Source organism: Artemia franciscana, chromosome 8 (assembly GCF_032884065.1).
Source record: "Artemia franciscana chromosome 8, ASM3288406v1, whole genome shotgun sequence".
NCBI lineage: Eukaryota > Metazoa > Arthropoda > Branchiopoda > Anostraca > Artemiidae > Artemia > Artemia franciscana.
Genome location: NC_088870.1, coordinates 2,739,070 through 2,756,734, shown reverse-complemented (window position 1 = coordinate 2,756,734; position 17,665 = coordinate 2,739,070). Strand labels below are relative to the sequence as shown.

General features: G+C 35.1%; 2 protein-coding genes across 9 annotated transcripts in view; both read left to right on the top strand.

Moving 5' to 3' along the window:
• Nucleotides 1-7,272, top strand: part of LOC136029879 (protein NEDD1-like) — a 66,207-nt gene extending 58,935 nt beyond the window's left edge. Inside the window, exon 12 of the mRNA XM_065708358.1 lies at nt 7,128-7,272. Coding sequence (XP_065564430.1) covers nt 7,128-7,202 — 75 coding nt within the window. The 3' untranslated portion in view covers nt 7,203-7,272. The remainder of the gene's footprint in view (nt 1-7,127) is intronic.
• Nucleotides 7,273-12,112: 4,840 nt separating this feature from the next.
• The window catches only part of LOC136029875 (tetratricopeptide repeat protein 7B-like), a 235,461-nt gene continuing 229,908 nt past the window's right edge, over nt 12,113-17,665 (top strand). For 5 of the 8 annotated variants that reach the window (XR_010618131.1, XM_065708342.1, XM_065708347.1 and 2 more), the window contains exons 1-2: nt 12,113-12,210; nt 16,415-16,600. Coding sequence is in view for 6 of the 8 variants with exons in the window: in XM_065708342.1 (XP_065564414.1) it covers nt 16,465-16,600 (136 nt within the window). In the remaining 2 variants the exon portion in view is untranslated. The remainder of the gene's footprint in view (nt 12,211-16,414; nt 16,601-17,665) is intronic. The other 3 variants (XM_065708343.1, XM_065708348.1, XM_065708344.1) reach the window with 3 other exon arrangements.

Sequence of the window (17,665 nt, the reverse complement as noted above, 5' to 3'; positions counted from 1 at the left end):
TTAGTTATGAGAGAATTTCCTGCAGTCGTATTAGTACTAAATACAAATGAAGAGAGTCTACGATACACTACTTTTTCAATAACCTTATAGATAACGGGAAGAAAAGAAATAGGTCTATAGTTTGAAATTAGAGATAAATTACCCTTTATGCAAAGGTACAACAGGAGCAACTTTAAATAACACCAGAAAAAAGAAAGATGTTAGTTATGTTGTGAAATAGGGTAAGAAACAAACTGACTAACTTTTTTAAGGAAATTATTGCTCAGACCAAGGCTATCAACTGAATGGCTACTTAGAAGTTGAGAAATAATACTAGAAATCTCAGTAGCACTGCATTGGGAAAGGAAAAAAGACTTTTCTACCAAGGGAAAACAACTTACTCTACTCTGGATTGGAAAGAGAACTGAGAAAGTGTGGCGAAATACGAATTGAAGGCACTCGCTAAGGATATTTTGCCCACGTTGGAACCATCAGCTTTCCTATACAGACATGGGGAAGGCTGTTCGAGTTTCTTGTGTCCACACCTACAGTCCAAACCTTGTGCAAATTCCTCTTACACTCATTCACTCATTCGGCGCAAAAAAATGCAGCTTTTTTGCTCATCCTGTGTCTTACTTTTACATGCAGCCTTGAACAAAGATGCCTTCATATGTGTTGCATTGATCAGACCTCTAGACATTGATGGGCATTTGGGTGTAGAATTCCTTGGTCTCGTTCTAAGAGGAAAATGCTTATCTAACAGAGTTCTCATACGACGCAAAAATAAACTAGTTGCACATTCAACATCATTAGCTTCAAGAACACTAGACCAATCATTGCTCTGGAGATTGTGTATTAAGTTAGACATTTCTTTGTCTGTAAAAGTTCTAAAAGAAGACTCACCTTTTTCATTCACAGTAATTTCTGTTTTTGTCACAAATAGTGACAGATAAATAGAGAAGTGATCAAAAAGATCTGAAAACAAGACCAGAAGTGAACTTCAAATTAGGAGAATTTTTTTTTTAGAGAAATTCCCTACACTAGAAAGCTGATCAAGCAAATCACAGAACAGATGTGCTGGTAAAGGAGGGGGCTTATAAAACAAACAAACAGTATCATATGCAAACTGGCTTTTCAGATCAATGACAAGAGAATAAACTGTCCTACTATTAGACACCACTGATGTAAACAAGGATTCAGGGTCAGATCGTCTACTAAATTCAATCGATTTTATAAATAAAGAAATACCCCCAAAAACACTTGCTTGTTATTGACTTGGCTTGTTATTGAACTAATTCAGAACTCTGATCGTTTCTGCATCGCGTCACGAAACTATACATCTTGAAATTAGCTCAAATTTGCACAAAATCGAAAATTTGCTTGTTTTCGTACCCAGTCTGAACTTGATTGGTCTTCGCTGCATCAGGACCTAGCAAGTTTTTGCACTGGCTCAGGCATTAGTTTACTTTTTTCTGCTGATTTGCAAAAAGTGCAGCTTGGATTGTACAGAAACCGAATTGTGCAGCTTGGACTCTTTCGTTTTTTTACCGATTTGTTTGTTTTTTTTTTCAAAAAAAGTTCAAACCGATAGGCTATCTCGGAATTTTCTCTACGTAGTGTTTTTGCTCTATTTAGGCCACACTAGTGGCTTTTAACTGCAAAATAGTAGAACCCACGACTTTACTGTTGTATAACTGCTTTTGCTACTCAAAAAGGGCAATAAAATTTTCAGTTCCGTTCGAATGAGACCTCACTCCAATATCTTAGAAATATTTTCTCAATACGATAAACGATCAGTTAGCCTTAATGGGCAGGGGGCTGGCAAAGGAGGGTATATTCTCCTCACTCTCTAAATTTTTTGCCCCCCTAGCTTATGAAAAATGTCTTTTTCGACTGTGATTTCATTGGAAAATGTCCTTTTCTTGTATTTTAACTGGAAAAATTTGAAAAAATGACAAATTTACATTTCTCTTCCATCTAGATTTTGAAAGATAAATCCCCCCCCCCTAGGTTTTTGGGAATGGACGAAACTGTCAACGATGGTGAAAACAGAATAAATAAACACGCATGCATGACTATTCTTCTCTGAAAAAATACAAAAAAATTTATTTTTACAAATAGAACTAACATTAAATTAACTTTTTATTAGTGTAAATGTCTAAGTTTATGAAATGAATCAATTGCCTTGCCTGACGCTCATTGCAGATGGGCCCAGTTATGACTTCAGGTGATTGTTTGCCTGTCATTCCGCGGAAATTAACGGTCCTGGGTCAATTCTAAATTCTTGGTTGAACCTGCCTAAGACAATTTGTAGGTATGCCTTCCTTAACCCTCATTCCAGGCAATCTAATGGTCCTATGTCAATGTGAAATTCTTGGTCAACCTGCCTGAGACTCTAGGTGGGCATGCCTTATTAAAAAATAACAAACAAGTACTGGTCCAATAAGAGTGGCATGCTCACCCCCCCCCCCCCCCCTTACCCGTACCATTTAACTAAACACTTAGAAAACTATAGATTCTATGACTATCTACCGTAGTTCTTCTGCCCTAGGAATGACGCATGGAGGGATGATATATATATATATATATATATATATATATATATATATATATATATATATATATATATATATATATATATATATAATATATATATAATATATATAAAATGAACTTTTTCATTTTCCTCTATATCTTTTCCTGCAACCCTATCTCGGTTTAGCATATTCTCAAAATGTTCTGCCAATCTCTCTTTAACTCTTTCCTTATCACTAATTTTTGGCCCCGTTCCTATCTTTAACTGGGACATTTCCGGATTGACGACTCCCTCTCAATTTATTTACATGCTAGTACAGTATTTTACTATTTTGCCGTCTAGCTGCATCTTCCAGATCCTTGGCAATTCTATACATGGCCTCCACTTCACACCTCCTCAGTTCATATTTTAATGCTTTCTCCACCTTCTTTATATTACTTTTGTTTTCATATGATCTGTCACTCAGATAACTCTTGTAGAAACCCCTTCTTCTCTCTATTCAACCTAAGGCTTTTTACTAATATTCCGAGCTGCCGTCTTAACTTTATTCCCTAAGACAACATCAACATCTTCACAAATTGTTTTTCTAAAATCATTCCAGCCATCTTCCACACTGTCAAATTTTAAACTCAAGTTTAGTATTCAAATGTTGCTAGAAAGTGTCTCTCAAATTCTCATCTTGGAGTCTACCAGCATCATAGCTTCCTTGGAGGTAATTACTCTTTCGAAATTTCAGCTTTAAATTAACACTAGACATTACTAAATGGTGATCTTTACGTTTAACATCAATAACAGCGCTCTTATACCCTAGAATCTTGCATTGGGCCTGCCAGTCTTCGGTTTACTATAACATAATCACTAAGGTTTGCTGTCTTACCTTCACGTGAATACCATGTTGCCATTTTATGACCAAACACTGTATTGGCTATAACTAGATTGTTATACCTACAAAATTGCAAAAGTCTTTAGCCATTGCTGTTTTCTTTTCCTTTACCAAATTTACCTAGGCTAGGATACCATCTATTCCTATTTCTCCCGACCTGGGCATTAAAATCTTCTAGTAAAAACACCATATTTCTACCTGGAACCCCGTCTATTTACTCCTGTAACTGTAAGTAAAATTCATATAAGTCACTAGTATCGCTGAGAGTCGGTTCAACAGGGGCATATACTACTATATCTGATACCCCGAACTGTTTAATCCTAAGAAATTAGCTAATTGCTAAGCATGAGCAATTAGTATTCTGTTATCAATACCTTCCCAGCCTTAACAAGACTGGGCAGGTTCCTTATTCATCATGAGCCCTACTCCCTGTGTGTGTACCCCATCCTTCCTGCCTGAGTAAACAAATTCTATATCACCTAATTCCATGCTTCCTACCTCCAACCAAGACTGGGTCCAGGTAAATTCCTGTATGCCTGGAACCTCAGCCTTATGAAAGTGAGTAAGAATGTAGAGGATGAGGGGAACTGGCAGATAAAAATCACAGTAACACAGAGATTCAAGGGATGGCGGCAAAGCTATTCAAAAATTTGGTCCTCTTCGTACCATCGTCTTCAAGGTTTCCGGCACCAACTGTTTCGCAGATAGAACAGCTTGTTCCTTTACAGTTGCCTCAAGCCCAGGTACATTTTAAGCCATGTTTTTTGCAAAAACATCGTAGCTTCGAATCACTCTTGCAATTACAGTGAAACACTGAGATAAGGGAAGGCGGTGCCGTTGATCTATCTGAATGCAAAGGTCGTAATCCTCCATTTCCGCACATTCCAGCCATACTCCAAAGGATCCAGTCGACACTCAACATATTTTTACACTTGTACTTGGAAGTATGCTCGAAGTAAATGATAGTTGCAAACATCGCTTGTTGGTGGGAGCTTTTTTGCATCTACATGCTTCCCAGAACTTACAACTTTTTTTAGGAATTTCCTGTAGCGGACCTGGTCAAGACTTGTTTCATTTTATGCAGCCTTAAATAAGATAAGCATGAACTTCTCTACAGCTTTTCTAATGTTGTCTTTTGTAGAAGCTGAATCTAGGAATAGTCCGGCGACATCCTTGAAGTTGCGTGGCTCAGTAATGTAGATTTTCCTATGCCATAAATTGAAGTCGAATCGCATCCGAGTAAGTCATGGAAGAAAAGAATTTGGTAACCAAAGGTATCACCAAGTTTCGGTTTAGCTGCCAATATATACCTCAGATGGCCCCCAGTTTTCTGTGACTTTTGACTCGGGATGCCATAAATTGAAGTCGAATCGCATCCGAGTAAGGCATGGAAGAAAGGAATTTGGTAACCAAAGGTATCACCAAGTTTCGGTTTAGCTGCCAATATATACCTCAGATGGCCCCCAGTTTTCTATGACTTTTGACTCGGGATGCCATAAATTGAAGTCGAATCGCATCCGAGTAAGGCATGGAAGAAAGGAATTTGGTAACCAAAGGTATCACCAAGTTTCGGTTTAGCTGCCAATATATACCTCAGATGGCCCCCAGTTTTCTGTGACTTTTGACTCGGGATGCCATAAATTGAAGTCGAATCGCATCCGAGTAAGGCATGGAAGAAAGGAATTTGGTAACCAAAGGTATCACCAAGTTTCGGTTTAGCTGCCAATATATGCCTCAGATGGCCCCCAGTTTTCTGTGACTTTTGACTCGGGATGCCATAAATTGAAGTCGAATCGCATCCGAGTAAGGCATGGAAGAAAGGAATTTGGTAACCAAAGGTATCACCAAGTTTCGGTTTAGCTGCCAATATATGCCTCAGATGGCCCCCAGTTTTCTGTGACTTTTGACTCGGGATGCCATAAATTGAAGTCGAATCGCATCCGAGTAAGGCATGGAAGAAAGGAATTTGGTAACCAAAGGTATCACCAAGTTTCGGTTTAGCTGCCAATATATGCCTCAGATGGCCCCCAGTTTTCTGTGACTTTTGACTCGGGATGCCATAAATTGAAGTCGAATTGCATCCGAGTAAGGCATGGAAGAAAGGAATTTGGTAACCAAAGGTATCACCAAGTTTCGGTTTAGCTGCCAATATATGCCTCAGATGGCCCCCAGTTTTCTGTGACTTTGACTCGGGATGGAAAAATATCAGTTTACAGTCTCGGTTGGTGTTGTACAGTAAAAGGACTTGTAAGTTCGTATACTCTCCTATTAAGACAGTGAGTTGGTGTTCTGCCGACTCGACTGCACTCATCACAATCAGCAGGTCAGCATCGGCTGGCGACTGGTACACTTTACATCCCGCATCATTAAGGTAGCCGGACAGCATGCTGATGATTGCCTGCATGTTTTGTACGTTGCTAAGGAAATTATTATTTTTTTTTCTAGTTAGAATTAAAAAAAATTAAAAGTATCACTCAGACACTATAAATATTTTTGCAGTTTATTTAATAACTTTAGGGATTCTGTTAAAATTTTCAGGAATTATTCTAGTTTCAATTGACAAATCAGGTTTTTCGTTATTTCTTGTACCTCAAATTTACCTCTGTATCTACCACAAACCTTTACCAGTATCAGCATCAAACCTGTACCAGCAAACTAATTTTAAAGTTTTTAGGTATTATTCCAGTTTGAATTAAAAAAAATTAAAATTATCACTCAATGTTTTATTACCACTGATCATTGATGTTATGTTTATTGCTGGCCATATTCTTTCCTTAATAATAATTGTCACCAAGTCCGCTGTTTACTTTTCAAGATGTCACAAATTACGGTCATGTCTCTGAATCAACACAAAGAAGCCCTAGCTTGGCCGCCTCTCCTTCTCGCAGTAGATTCTTTTACTGCAATAAGGAGTCTGCTGAAATCATTTCTCATCCGCCTAGTATTACTTACTTAGTTACTTACCTAGTAATATTATTACTTACTTACCTAGTATTACTTACTTACTTAATTATTACTTACCTAGTATTACTTACTTACTTAGCTAAATTACCACAAAAAGACGGTGAAAAGCTATGATTTGTTTATGGTAATTTAAATACATATATTTTATTATACTACGTTATATTTTATTATATTACATAAATTTTATTATATTATCTTTCATTATAAAAATAAAATCCCTGATTCTTGTTTTAATAATAATAATAATTTATATAAACCCTGTTTACATACATAAAATGCACTTAGAGGTGTACAAAAATACAGCGAAATAAAATAAAATGGAAGCAATAAACAAGAAAAAACTCACAAAAGAAAAAACAAACAACATCTCAGCTACTTTGGCACTACATTTAAGTGGAAAGTTGTCAGTATTTTCTCGACGCTTGTGGAACCTATCCACAAGCTGGTCAACTTTGGAGGAAATATCGAAAACGCTATATCTACCCGAAATGTACCAGTTGCGAGTAAAGAGCAGCATTTGCAGAAAATATTTGCAAAAACGGAAGAATAAAGATCTAATTTTCTTCCGCTCTTATATTGTGAAAAAAAAACTCCACAAAGGGACCAAGAAAAAGACATGCGTTTGTGCGTGTAATCTTTTTTTTACTTAGAAAATAGAGAGGCCATGAAAACTACTGCCTTGAAATGAAAATGAAGAAAATTGAAACGAGCTCTCTAAAATGATAAATAAAGTCTTGATTTCTAATTTTGTATTTTGTTTTGCAGGAGTTAGTCTTAGAACAAAGCAAAGAAATTGAAGAGCTACGACGGGAGATGAGAAACATGCGTAAATTTTATTGAAGTTGATCATCCTATAATTTTTCTGTCCAAATTATTTTTTTGCGTTAACATTAAGAGTACTAAATTTCTATGAGGTTGCAAATCTTGTTAAAAGCTTGTGGTTATGCCTGGAAAAAGCAAAGCGTGGGATTCTATAGCTCTCATGTTTGCTGAAAGAAAGAAAAGAGGAAGATATTTACGCACCTTAAAAAACAAGAAGCTCCATCATCTGTTTTGCTACTATGTGTGTAAACTTCCATGAGATCAAGCTTTTATAGGGCCGCACAGCATTGTCATGCACATGTTAAGCATGCATAAGTCAAAGCTTGTCAACCGCACTATTTACAAGCTTGTCGACATACAATCAATAAATATTGGTTGAAGTTGCATATTAATAATAGTAGTAATGAAATTTACATCTAATAATCTAGAGGAAACACCAGCTAAATGGATGGAGAAAAGAGCTAAATCTACTCAAGGTCCAGTATGAGCAATGGTAGAGGAGCATAGAGATGGGCAGCTACTGGAAAAGTAATCGATTACTGACTACTGGGCAAACAACTGCCCAGGTTACAGATTAATGAGGACATTTCAGAAGGAATCAATAACTTAATAGGAATTAATGGGAATATAAACATGAATTAATGGAAAATAAACCTGTAATGTATATGCTGTAATCGGAGCGTGTGAGAATGCATAAATTACACCAAGGGACTAACCACTCGGATTGTTCAGGAGCGATTCAGTCAAGTATTAGTTAGTTCTAACCTGTTTAAACAGAGTCTAGAGAATAAGTAGCGTACAGACATCAAACTGCCGGATAATAAATACATATAAAAAATATATTGTATAAACAATTATAATAAGAATTGCTAAGGATAGCCTGCGCCTAATCGTAATTTGAGTGAGAAACCCCTTAAGTTCAACCTTATATGTTTGTTTAGTTAAAGCGACGAAGAAAACTGATACCTTTGTATTTGACCAAGTTGCCGCCTAAGAAAAAGAATTTACTAGGGAGTAAAATTCCAGGGCTCTTCAGCTTCGTGCAAGTGTAAACTTTTTAGTAATTTTTATCTCAAATTTATCTCCTTTTAAATTTTTCTTTACTTTGCTTTATTTTTCATCCTATGATTCAGAGTTCGATTAAATGACTTTTTCCAGATCGAAAAAGGTTTTAAAAACGCTTGTAATTTTGTAGCTTTACTTTTTGCTGATAGGAGCGAAAGACAGTAGTATTTTACAAAACGTGAAGCTGGATTCTTTGTTTTGCTACTATGGGCATGAACTTCCCTGTGAGTGAACCTCTACAGGCTGGGGAACGTCTTCCAAAAAAAATAAATCTTTTAATGGGTTATCTTATCAAATTATCAAACAGTGTGCTAGTACATCCTACTATAAATAGTTCTATTTCAAATTTATTGCCTCTCGAGTTTTTTTTCTTTTTTTTCTTTTTGATCTTGTTCTTGTAAAGAACAAAAAACTTGTTCGGGTCCCCAACCCTTGTTTGCTCTGCAAGTGCATTTCTGAAAGTTTTTTCAACATAACACAACATTTTAAAGTTAATAAAAACCAATTACACGGGGGGAGGGAGGAGTGGAGAACAGTTCTTGAAAACACGGTCTGAGGTCCTAATATAGACAGAAAACCTTTACTCAAAGTTTCACTTACTTAGTACGCTACCTTTTCAATTTGGCAAAATCTTGTAATCTGACAATCGTAGGCCTAGCCTATATAACCAGTTTGTATAGAGAACTAAGATACAAAAAAGAAAGGCTCACAGAGAAAGATTAATTTCCTAAATCTAATTGCTTACCCCAGTAAGGCAAGCCTATCCTTGATTGTGATTAATTTTTTAAAATATCCGAAAAAGTGCTTTTCAAAGGTAAGTAAAAGAGCCGTATTATAACTTAAAACTAGTAGAAATTTTTTTAATAACTCAAGTTGAAAACGCCTAGAAATTACAATCAAATAATAATTGAAACCAAAAATTAACAGAAATTCAAATAAATATTCACATCGAACATAAATTTATAAGATAGTAATATAGATTACTACATAAACCTTAAAACAAGTAGAAACTAAAAAGAAGACTCAAGTCAAGCTTAAAACGGAAAGAAATTACTACAGAAAGGAGTTTTGCTACTGTCCTTTCTGACCATTTATACTCTTTTATATGTGACTTTGGAGTACACTTTTGCCTATTATGTTGTGTAAGGCTTCATTTTGACAACCTGAATGCACATAACGTCTTTTGATTGAGTTCAGCATCTCTGTCAACATTCTGTGAAAGTTTCAACTTAATACCCTAAGCAGTTCCTCAGAATATGCAGATACACGCTTTTGACAACCTGGCAACACATAGTGCCCTTTTATTTAGTTAGATATCCCCCTTACTATTTACTGAAAGTTTCAAGTTTATACCCTCAGCTGTTCCTTGAGAATTTGCTGATCATTCTTTTGACAACTTAGATGCACACATTCTCTTTTGATTTAGTTTGACACTTTCTCAACATTCCTGAAAATTTCAGCTTAATACACATAGTCGTTTGTGTGATATTGCATAAGCCCCCTTTTCCATTATAAAACTAATGATTAAACAAATGCCAACTTAGATTATTTACAGTCCTTGCCCTAGAGGGAATGTCAGAATGGCCTTTGGACTAAAAAAAATGATGAATGATGAATCCCCGGAGGGAATGTCAGAATGACCTTTGGACTAAAAAAAATGATGAATGATAAATAAATAATACATTAAAAGCTTGAAAGTAAAACTTTTTTGGTGAAGTAAAACTTTCCTGGATTTAGATTATGCTGATGATTTAAGCATCCTAGATAAAAGTGTAAGCAAAATGAGTTAACTTCGACAGGTTTTGCGTGTTCTGAGTGCTAAAACAGGCTTGAAAATTACTGTTGAGAAGACTAAGTAGCTAAGGCTTGGTATAAGTGAAGATAAAGGTGACTTTGGGTAACCAAAAGATTGATCAAGTCGACGGCCTCACTTACCTTGGTAGTATTATTTGTAAAGACGGTGGGTGAAGTGAAGATTTTAAAGTAGAACAAACAAGGCCCAAGGTGTTTTTTCACAGTTGAAAAAAGTTTGAAAGAATAGGAAGTCTGCGAACCAAAATTAGAATATAACTGCAGAAATCACAGTAGTCAACTATGGCTCTGAAGCGTTGGCGCTCCAAAAAACGGTGGAAGATTTGCTAGATGTTTTTCCAGAGAAATTGTCTACGGATTGTTTTTTATACCCGACTGACTGACTGAATTTTAAACAGTATGCTGCACAAAAAGTATGATTCAATCTCGTTTTCTAGGGCTATAATGAGAAAAAGGTTTAGATGGCTATGTCACGTTCTGCGGGTAAAGGATGACAGATAGTCTTTTTGGGCTAAATGGAAAGCAGGTCGTCCCTTGTTGGGGTGGCTGGATGTCATAAGGAAAATGGGAACTTCCTGAAGGGGGTGTAAAGAGGGAGGCTTTGAATCGATCGGTTTGAAGGATGAGTGTTACTTATGTGGTGAGTTGTTAGTAGCAGTAGTAGTATTGGCTTCCGTTTGTGTAACTAAAAAGCCTTTGGCTGTCCGAATTGGAAAACTCGGTCGATACAAATAAACCTGTAAAATAAAAACAAAATACAGATCTTGTGTCCTTTGTCGGCTTTGTGTTCGGGCATCCAAGGGCGTGAGCGCTCAAAACTGGGAAGATGTCATCTTAGGGTTTCATTAGAGCTCCTAAAATATCTTCGTTTTTAGAATATTGCATAGTACGACTTTTGTTCGCTTTTATAAGTGTGCACATACATAGGCAATTACTTGAACATCCAGTACTTTTTGGATAGGTTCTGACGCTTGAATTTGATTGGGTAGTAACCTATTTGATTTTGCCTATAACTGACTGAATATAGCTAATTGTTCTACTTATTAATTTGCGAACCGCTATCAGAGAAGTCCGGCAATTTTCTTAAATTAAGTCATAAACAGTCATAAATTAAGTCATAATCATCCCTGCAACAAGGATGAAGGAAAAGAAGATCTACCAAACTATATCAATTATATGCGTACATATTGGCTTAGCAGAATATAGATTCCTGGTAGCTCACTAAGCCGTCAGCAATGTAAGTCTTGTAGCACATCGTGTTGGATGTGGTCCTAATCCTGATCGTCAATTGCTGAAGTCAAACAAGTCATGGTCGGTTTCTGTTTTTTGAATCTTTGTTCCGCCACCGCTGCATTATGCGAACCAGAGAGTTGAGAATATTGGTTAGACGGCATACATTCCTTTGAATACAATTTTGTTTGGTTTAAGTTTTACTTTATTACTCATTTTAACTTCCGTTTAGTTTATGATTCATTCATTCATCCATAGCAGTATCTGTTATCTTTATGTTGGACTAATTAAAAAAAAAAACCTTCCAAAAAATAAGTTTTTCAAAAAAAGGTAAAAGCCATATTAAACTACGATCAAAAGAAACAAAATCCTACAATAGTTCAAACTCAAAATGACCAGAAATTGCTATTACAGAACAAATGAAACCCAAAACGAACAGAATTTGAATATACAATCATAGAAAACATACATACAACAGTTGCTAATATAAACAAATAAATAAACCGTAAGACGAGTAAAACTTAAATTGAATATGCAAATCACGCTCAAAACGAATAAAAGTCACTACAAACAAGAATTTGGGTACTGACTCCTTCCCTGACTAAAAGTCTAAAACCTGCCGCGTCATTGGCGCTTTACTAAAAACTATTTGAGTCTTGAACAGTCTTGGAAAGAACTAATAAAATGAAACTGAATATTTTATATATAATTATATCAATTGTTGAGAGCTAATACCCTTGTTGGTTTGAATTAGGTTCTAGTTTCTGCTCCAAAATGCTCTTCAGCTTCATTTTCGGGTGTACAGGGAGTCCTTCCAATGTCAACACTGCACGGGAAAAGATTCAAAATCCGCATGCGTTGGTTCCCCAGAAATTTAAACAATACACACAAATTTCATAATCAAGGTAAACAGAGTAAGGTAAGATCCCCAGTACTTGGCTAGGCTAGTGCCTAATCTCAGATAGGTATCCTGATTAAAAAGTGTATTTTTGGTAGGCTGGCTGCATTGACAGAACATTCCCAATCTTGGATGTTATGTATATAGGCTAGGTTTAAATATTTGCAATTGACTGATATTTAGGATTAGGACTAGCCTAGTTGCTGTTGGTATAGGCTTAGTCAAGAACTAGGGCTTTTAAAAAGGAAAAATGGTAAGAAACAGTTCTTACTTCAGTATAATTGTAGGCTAATTAGCCTATTCAGAATAAATATAATTTACACATTTCACTGCAGCTCCACTTTATTTTACCTTCTCCTAGTGTATAATATATAGCCCAAATGATATATATCCCATGCAATTTCTGGTTTTTGATTTTTTCATACTTAGTCCTGTTTACAAGTACTTAGGTTGAAACAAGAGTAGGCTAATGCATAGAAGAATACATGAGAAATGTGTAACTTGGGCTATATATTTGAACATTAAGGATGGTTTGGGGGTTAAAATATAGTAAAGAAAGAGCCAAAAAGAGTTAACTATAATTATTCTGCATTGGCTATTATGAAGTAAGAATTGTTTCTTTTTAACATGTATCCTTCTCAACAGCCCCAATTCTAGACTTAAACCTTGTTGACTGACTACAGCCTAGAGAAAAACTTCTGGTTTTGCAATATTTGAATTTGGACAAAAAATTACCCCTAGCCTAATTAAATACTACAATTATTGTTTTTGCAATACTTCTTATATTAAATCTGTCCAAGGTTAACTATGTCTATGATTATCATTGTGACTTCAAGATAATATGTCTAAGACTAGATTTTACAAGATTAGGCTCAAACAGTACTTGTATGATATACCCCCTAATATTCTTCTGATATGTTTCTCTGATGCTCAGTCATAATGAAATATACCAAAGTCAGATAAAATATAATATTTTAGAAACAAATTATGGGTATACATTTTCACATTAGGGGGGGTATATATTTGCACATTAGGGGGTGTGGTTAAAATATAGCAGGTGTGCATGCCTAATGTGTTAGGTACACTTATTCTGCTTATTATGGAGTAAGAGTTGTTTTCTAACTTCACACAGTCCAAATACTTTACCGCTCCCCCCTAATGTGCAAACATGTAGCCCAAACTATATATTTTCCATCTACTCATCACTGCTCTTTGTCTTGTCTCATGCTAAGCTGAAAAAAACTATCAAAGAAAAAAAAAACTGTTCTATAATGTATCAATGAATGAATAACTTGAGCAGTAGAGGGTTTATCATACAAGTACCACTCAAACTTTAAATACATATTGCCAAGATTAGGCTTCACTGTTTTCTATCAGTATATTTGAAATTATGAATGTTGTATATGGTTAAAATATCCAAGCTAATCATTTAGGCTACTCAATAAGAAGATTTTGACATACCCCATGGTAAAACTATCTGCTTTTTTGATGGTATGAAAGTAATTTTATAATAATTTAACTGTTGAAGAGGGATTAGCTGTCTAACTAGGCTACAAGGTATTTTACTCTAGTTGGTGATTAAAGAGCTCAGGTAGGCTATGTCCTGTTCTCAACAAAAAATTAGCCTGTATCACATGAATACCCAACTAATATATATAAATGGTTTTACTGTAAAAGGGTTAATAGCCTATTCTAAAAGAAACAGTATAGTAACAAAATCCTTACTTTGTAATAGGCCATCCTACACAGAAAGTTTTTAGGCATTTAAAATTTATAGATAGCCTATTAAACAAATTCTGTTGGTTGCTCTCACTTTAATGAACATCTTCATTTATTTTTGTTTTAGCCGATTTGAAATTATGTGGTCATACATTCTTTATTGTGTCCTTTTCCCTATATTTTACGTGCTTACAACAGCAGACTAAGGGCCATCCTTTTTTTTTTTTTTTTTTTTTTTTTTTTTTTTTTTTTTTTTTTTTTGTGAACAAAAATTCTAGAAATTAAACAAGGTTTTTTTTTGTTTTATACTCAGAAAAATGCATTAACACCACCTGAGCAGGGCTTAATTAAAATTAGTTACTTGAGACCAAGGTCTATCCAGGGGGTTGGGGGTTTGAACACCCCCTCCCCCCTGAAAAGTTGGTCTTGCTTGTAAAAACATACCAGAAATGGATATAAACAAATTTATATGCATTTTTAGTTTTTTTGTCCCCCTCTCCCCCCAAAAAATCTTGTGTACAACACCCCATGAAAAAATATCCTGCATACAGCCCTGCTTGTGACATTTTTTCTTAAGTTTATTTTTTTTTATATTTCAATAGCTCATCTGATAGCTAGAATATTTGAATAGCTGAATACTTCTTGAAAAAAAATCTTCCTTGTGGTGTCTGGGACAAACACAAGGAAGATATGAAAAAATAGACCTGTTAAAACTATATTTCAAATTAAAAAAAAAAATATTATGATTCTTTAGTGTATTTTCCATGTGTATAGTAAAGGTACTTAAATGTTGAAAAGACCTGTTTTGGGAGATATAATTGGTAGAAGATATTTCTTTGTAAAGCCTTATTGGTAGAGTACATGTTTGGAAGTAATTGATATCCAGCCTTGTGGAATGATCCATTGGAATTTTCTGTTTCTGTATTTTATAAGCTCAAAGAAATGCTTGGAATCTTCAAGAACAGGAAAACCAGAAAGGCAGTTTTATTTTGCACTCTTGGCTAAAAATATCTCTAATGTTTTCATTGCTATTTTTCTCTGGAACTTACATATTTTTGAAAACCAATGCATCTCCTAAACTTTTCCCAATTAAAGTATGATAGTTATTGTTTGTTGGACATCTTTTTGTAAAGAGAGAGGGCTAATACAATGGTTTAGGTGCCTCATACAGTTTTATGATTTTTATATTGTAAATAATTCCAATTACAACTAGTTGGTTGAAGTATTTTCAATTTTTTGTCCAATTATTAAAAGGAAAACTGGTCCTGTATTGAGGTGGGCACTGTTGTAGTATTTTGAAGTATTTGTTGTCATAGTTGGTTGAAGTATTTTTAATTTTTTGTCCAATTATTAAAAGAAAAACTGGTCCTGTATTGGGGGGGAGGGGGCACTGTCATAGTATTTAGAAGTATTTGTTGTCATAGTTGGTTATAGTATTTTTAATTTTTTGTTCAATTATTAAAAGAAAAACTGGTCCTGTATTGGGGTGGGCACTGCCATGATGGTTTGTCATAGATACTTTTGTATCTTCAGGAGGCAAAAAAAAACAGGAAAGAATCCATAACCTAATAGGCTAGTAGCTTTGAAAGCTCTGCAGGAGAGCTGTAGTACATTTTAAATTAAATATTTCCTATTTTAGTTATGTTAAAAGTCTATATTAACTATTTTAAATGTTGCAGGTGTCAAGAATGGTTAAAATTATATGGATGTAATTAAAATGGCAAGGGAATAGAATAACACCACACTTTGGCATATAGAAGTGAGAGGATTGTCAAAGATAAATGTTTTAGCTTTTAGAAGATTTTATCTAACTCTTTGAATAGGGAAAATATTAATGGTATCTGCACTGCCTTCAAAACTGTCTCTGATTATCTTGGTTAGTATACTTCAGTGACATATTTTGTAATTTAAGTTCTGTAAGTAGTAGTTTCATATATATATTGCTCTAAAGGTTTTGCCCTATTTGAGGCAATATTGTTGTGTTACAGCATAAAAGGGCTGAAAATCTGTCATTTTCTGTGACATAATCTCTTGCTGCTTGAAAAGAAACTGAGATTTTGAATGTTGATCAACTGAGGTCTTTCCCCAAGGTTCTGCTACCACTGATGTGATGATGTGATCTGATGTGAAAAGTTTTGTTTTAGATAAGAGTCTGAAACCTCTGCTGTAGCATTCTCAAACATGTTGAATTTGATGGTGGAATTTTTGTCAAGATTGTACTTCTTTTTGGAACTATTTTCTTCCAAGTTTCCAAAATTGTACAAATTTTCTTATGCCATTAGCTTGTCATAGATAGTTTAAAATTGAGGAAAAAAGAGAAAATTGCCTGGAAAAAAACTTATAAAGGAAAAACAGAGAAAAAATTCAAAGAAGCCTGTAAAATAATATAAAAGAAAGTAAACCGAGATACAAAGTAAATTATATAGTGGAAAGGGGTATAAAAATGGTTAACACATTGGCTCTTCTTAATGTCAGTTAAGGCATTTTATTTTATGTTTGTTTTTAGGTTGTCAAATATTCATACTAGTCCAAGCAACTTTGATCAGATAGTACAACATGTATAGGAAATCAACAAGCATGAAAACGCTGTCTGATCTGAAAACTGATGTGTTTAAACTTAGGAATGAAAATGCATGGAGAAAAATTATGTCAACAGTTGAACAAAAGGTGGCTCAAGAGAGTTCCTCTTCAGGTATTGCTTTTATTGGAATATTCTGGCATATATAATTTAGTTACTTACTTTCAGCAGGAACCAGACAAGGAACTGTCCTGCCTGGCACCAATGGACTTTAGAATTACATTCAGTGAACACTTTGATCTGTTGGTTGCAGCTTCCCTGGTGATCTTCAGTCAGTCTCTGCCCCATCACCTACCATGCTTACAGAAGCCTCCCCATGGCTGAAGGTCTTCCTTAAATTTTTGCCAAATATTTTTCATCTGTCCTCCCCAATGTCCTCTCCAGGATTGTACTGGCTTGCAGATAAGGACGTCTTGACATCTTACTTTTGGTTGGTGCAAATTGTGACCTTTTGGAAAGGGGTGTTATTATAAACCATTTACCACTCTCTAAAAAAACTTCGAGACAGACAATAGAAACTCTCTGTCATCTGAATCTTTGGGTGCTTAAAAGCGAAGATTATGTATAGATCACATCTTTAGGCTTATTATCGGGCCTATTATATAGGCTTAGGCTTACAAGGGATCTTGAGTGGCCCAAGAAGTTTGAGGTGACATCTTTTGATGGTGGAGGATAGCTCTTCAGTCTGGCCACTCTGTCTTCTTACTTCAATATAAGAAATTCTCGATCATCTGCTAATTTGGAGTATGTGTCAAAGGCAGCAGTGATCCAATGCATCCAGAGCTCTAGCTTCTGCAGCCTTTAGCAGCCATGTTTCACAGGCTTACAGCAGCACAGTTTGTAGAGATGTAGAGATTGCAGAGATGCTATGTAGACTCTGGCATATATATAATAACAGTAATAAATTGCTCTAAAATTTGATCATTTTGTTGTTTCCTTTTTTTGAACTCTAGTGTAACATTTTGATGTTTCTAGTGGGTAATAAAAGAATTGTTAGTGTTATTAGAACAAAGTAAATCAAATAAGTATGAGGTTGTTTGAAAGATTTATGTAGACTGTGTAGGTAAATAAGAATAAATACTGAAAATAATGTTTGAGGAATTCATTTTTTCAAAATAGAAAATTTCTCTCTAAGTCGGTTTCAGTAACTATGTGTTGTTTCTGTAGTTTGTAGTTGGC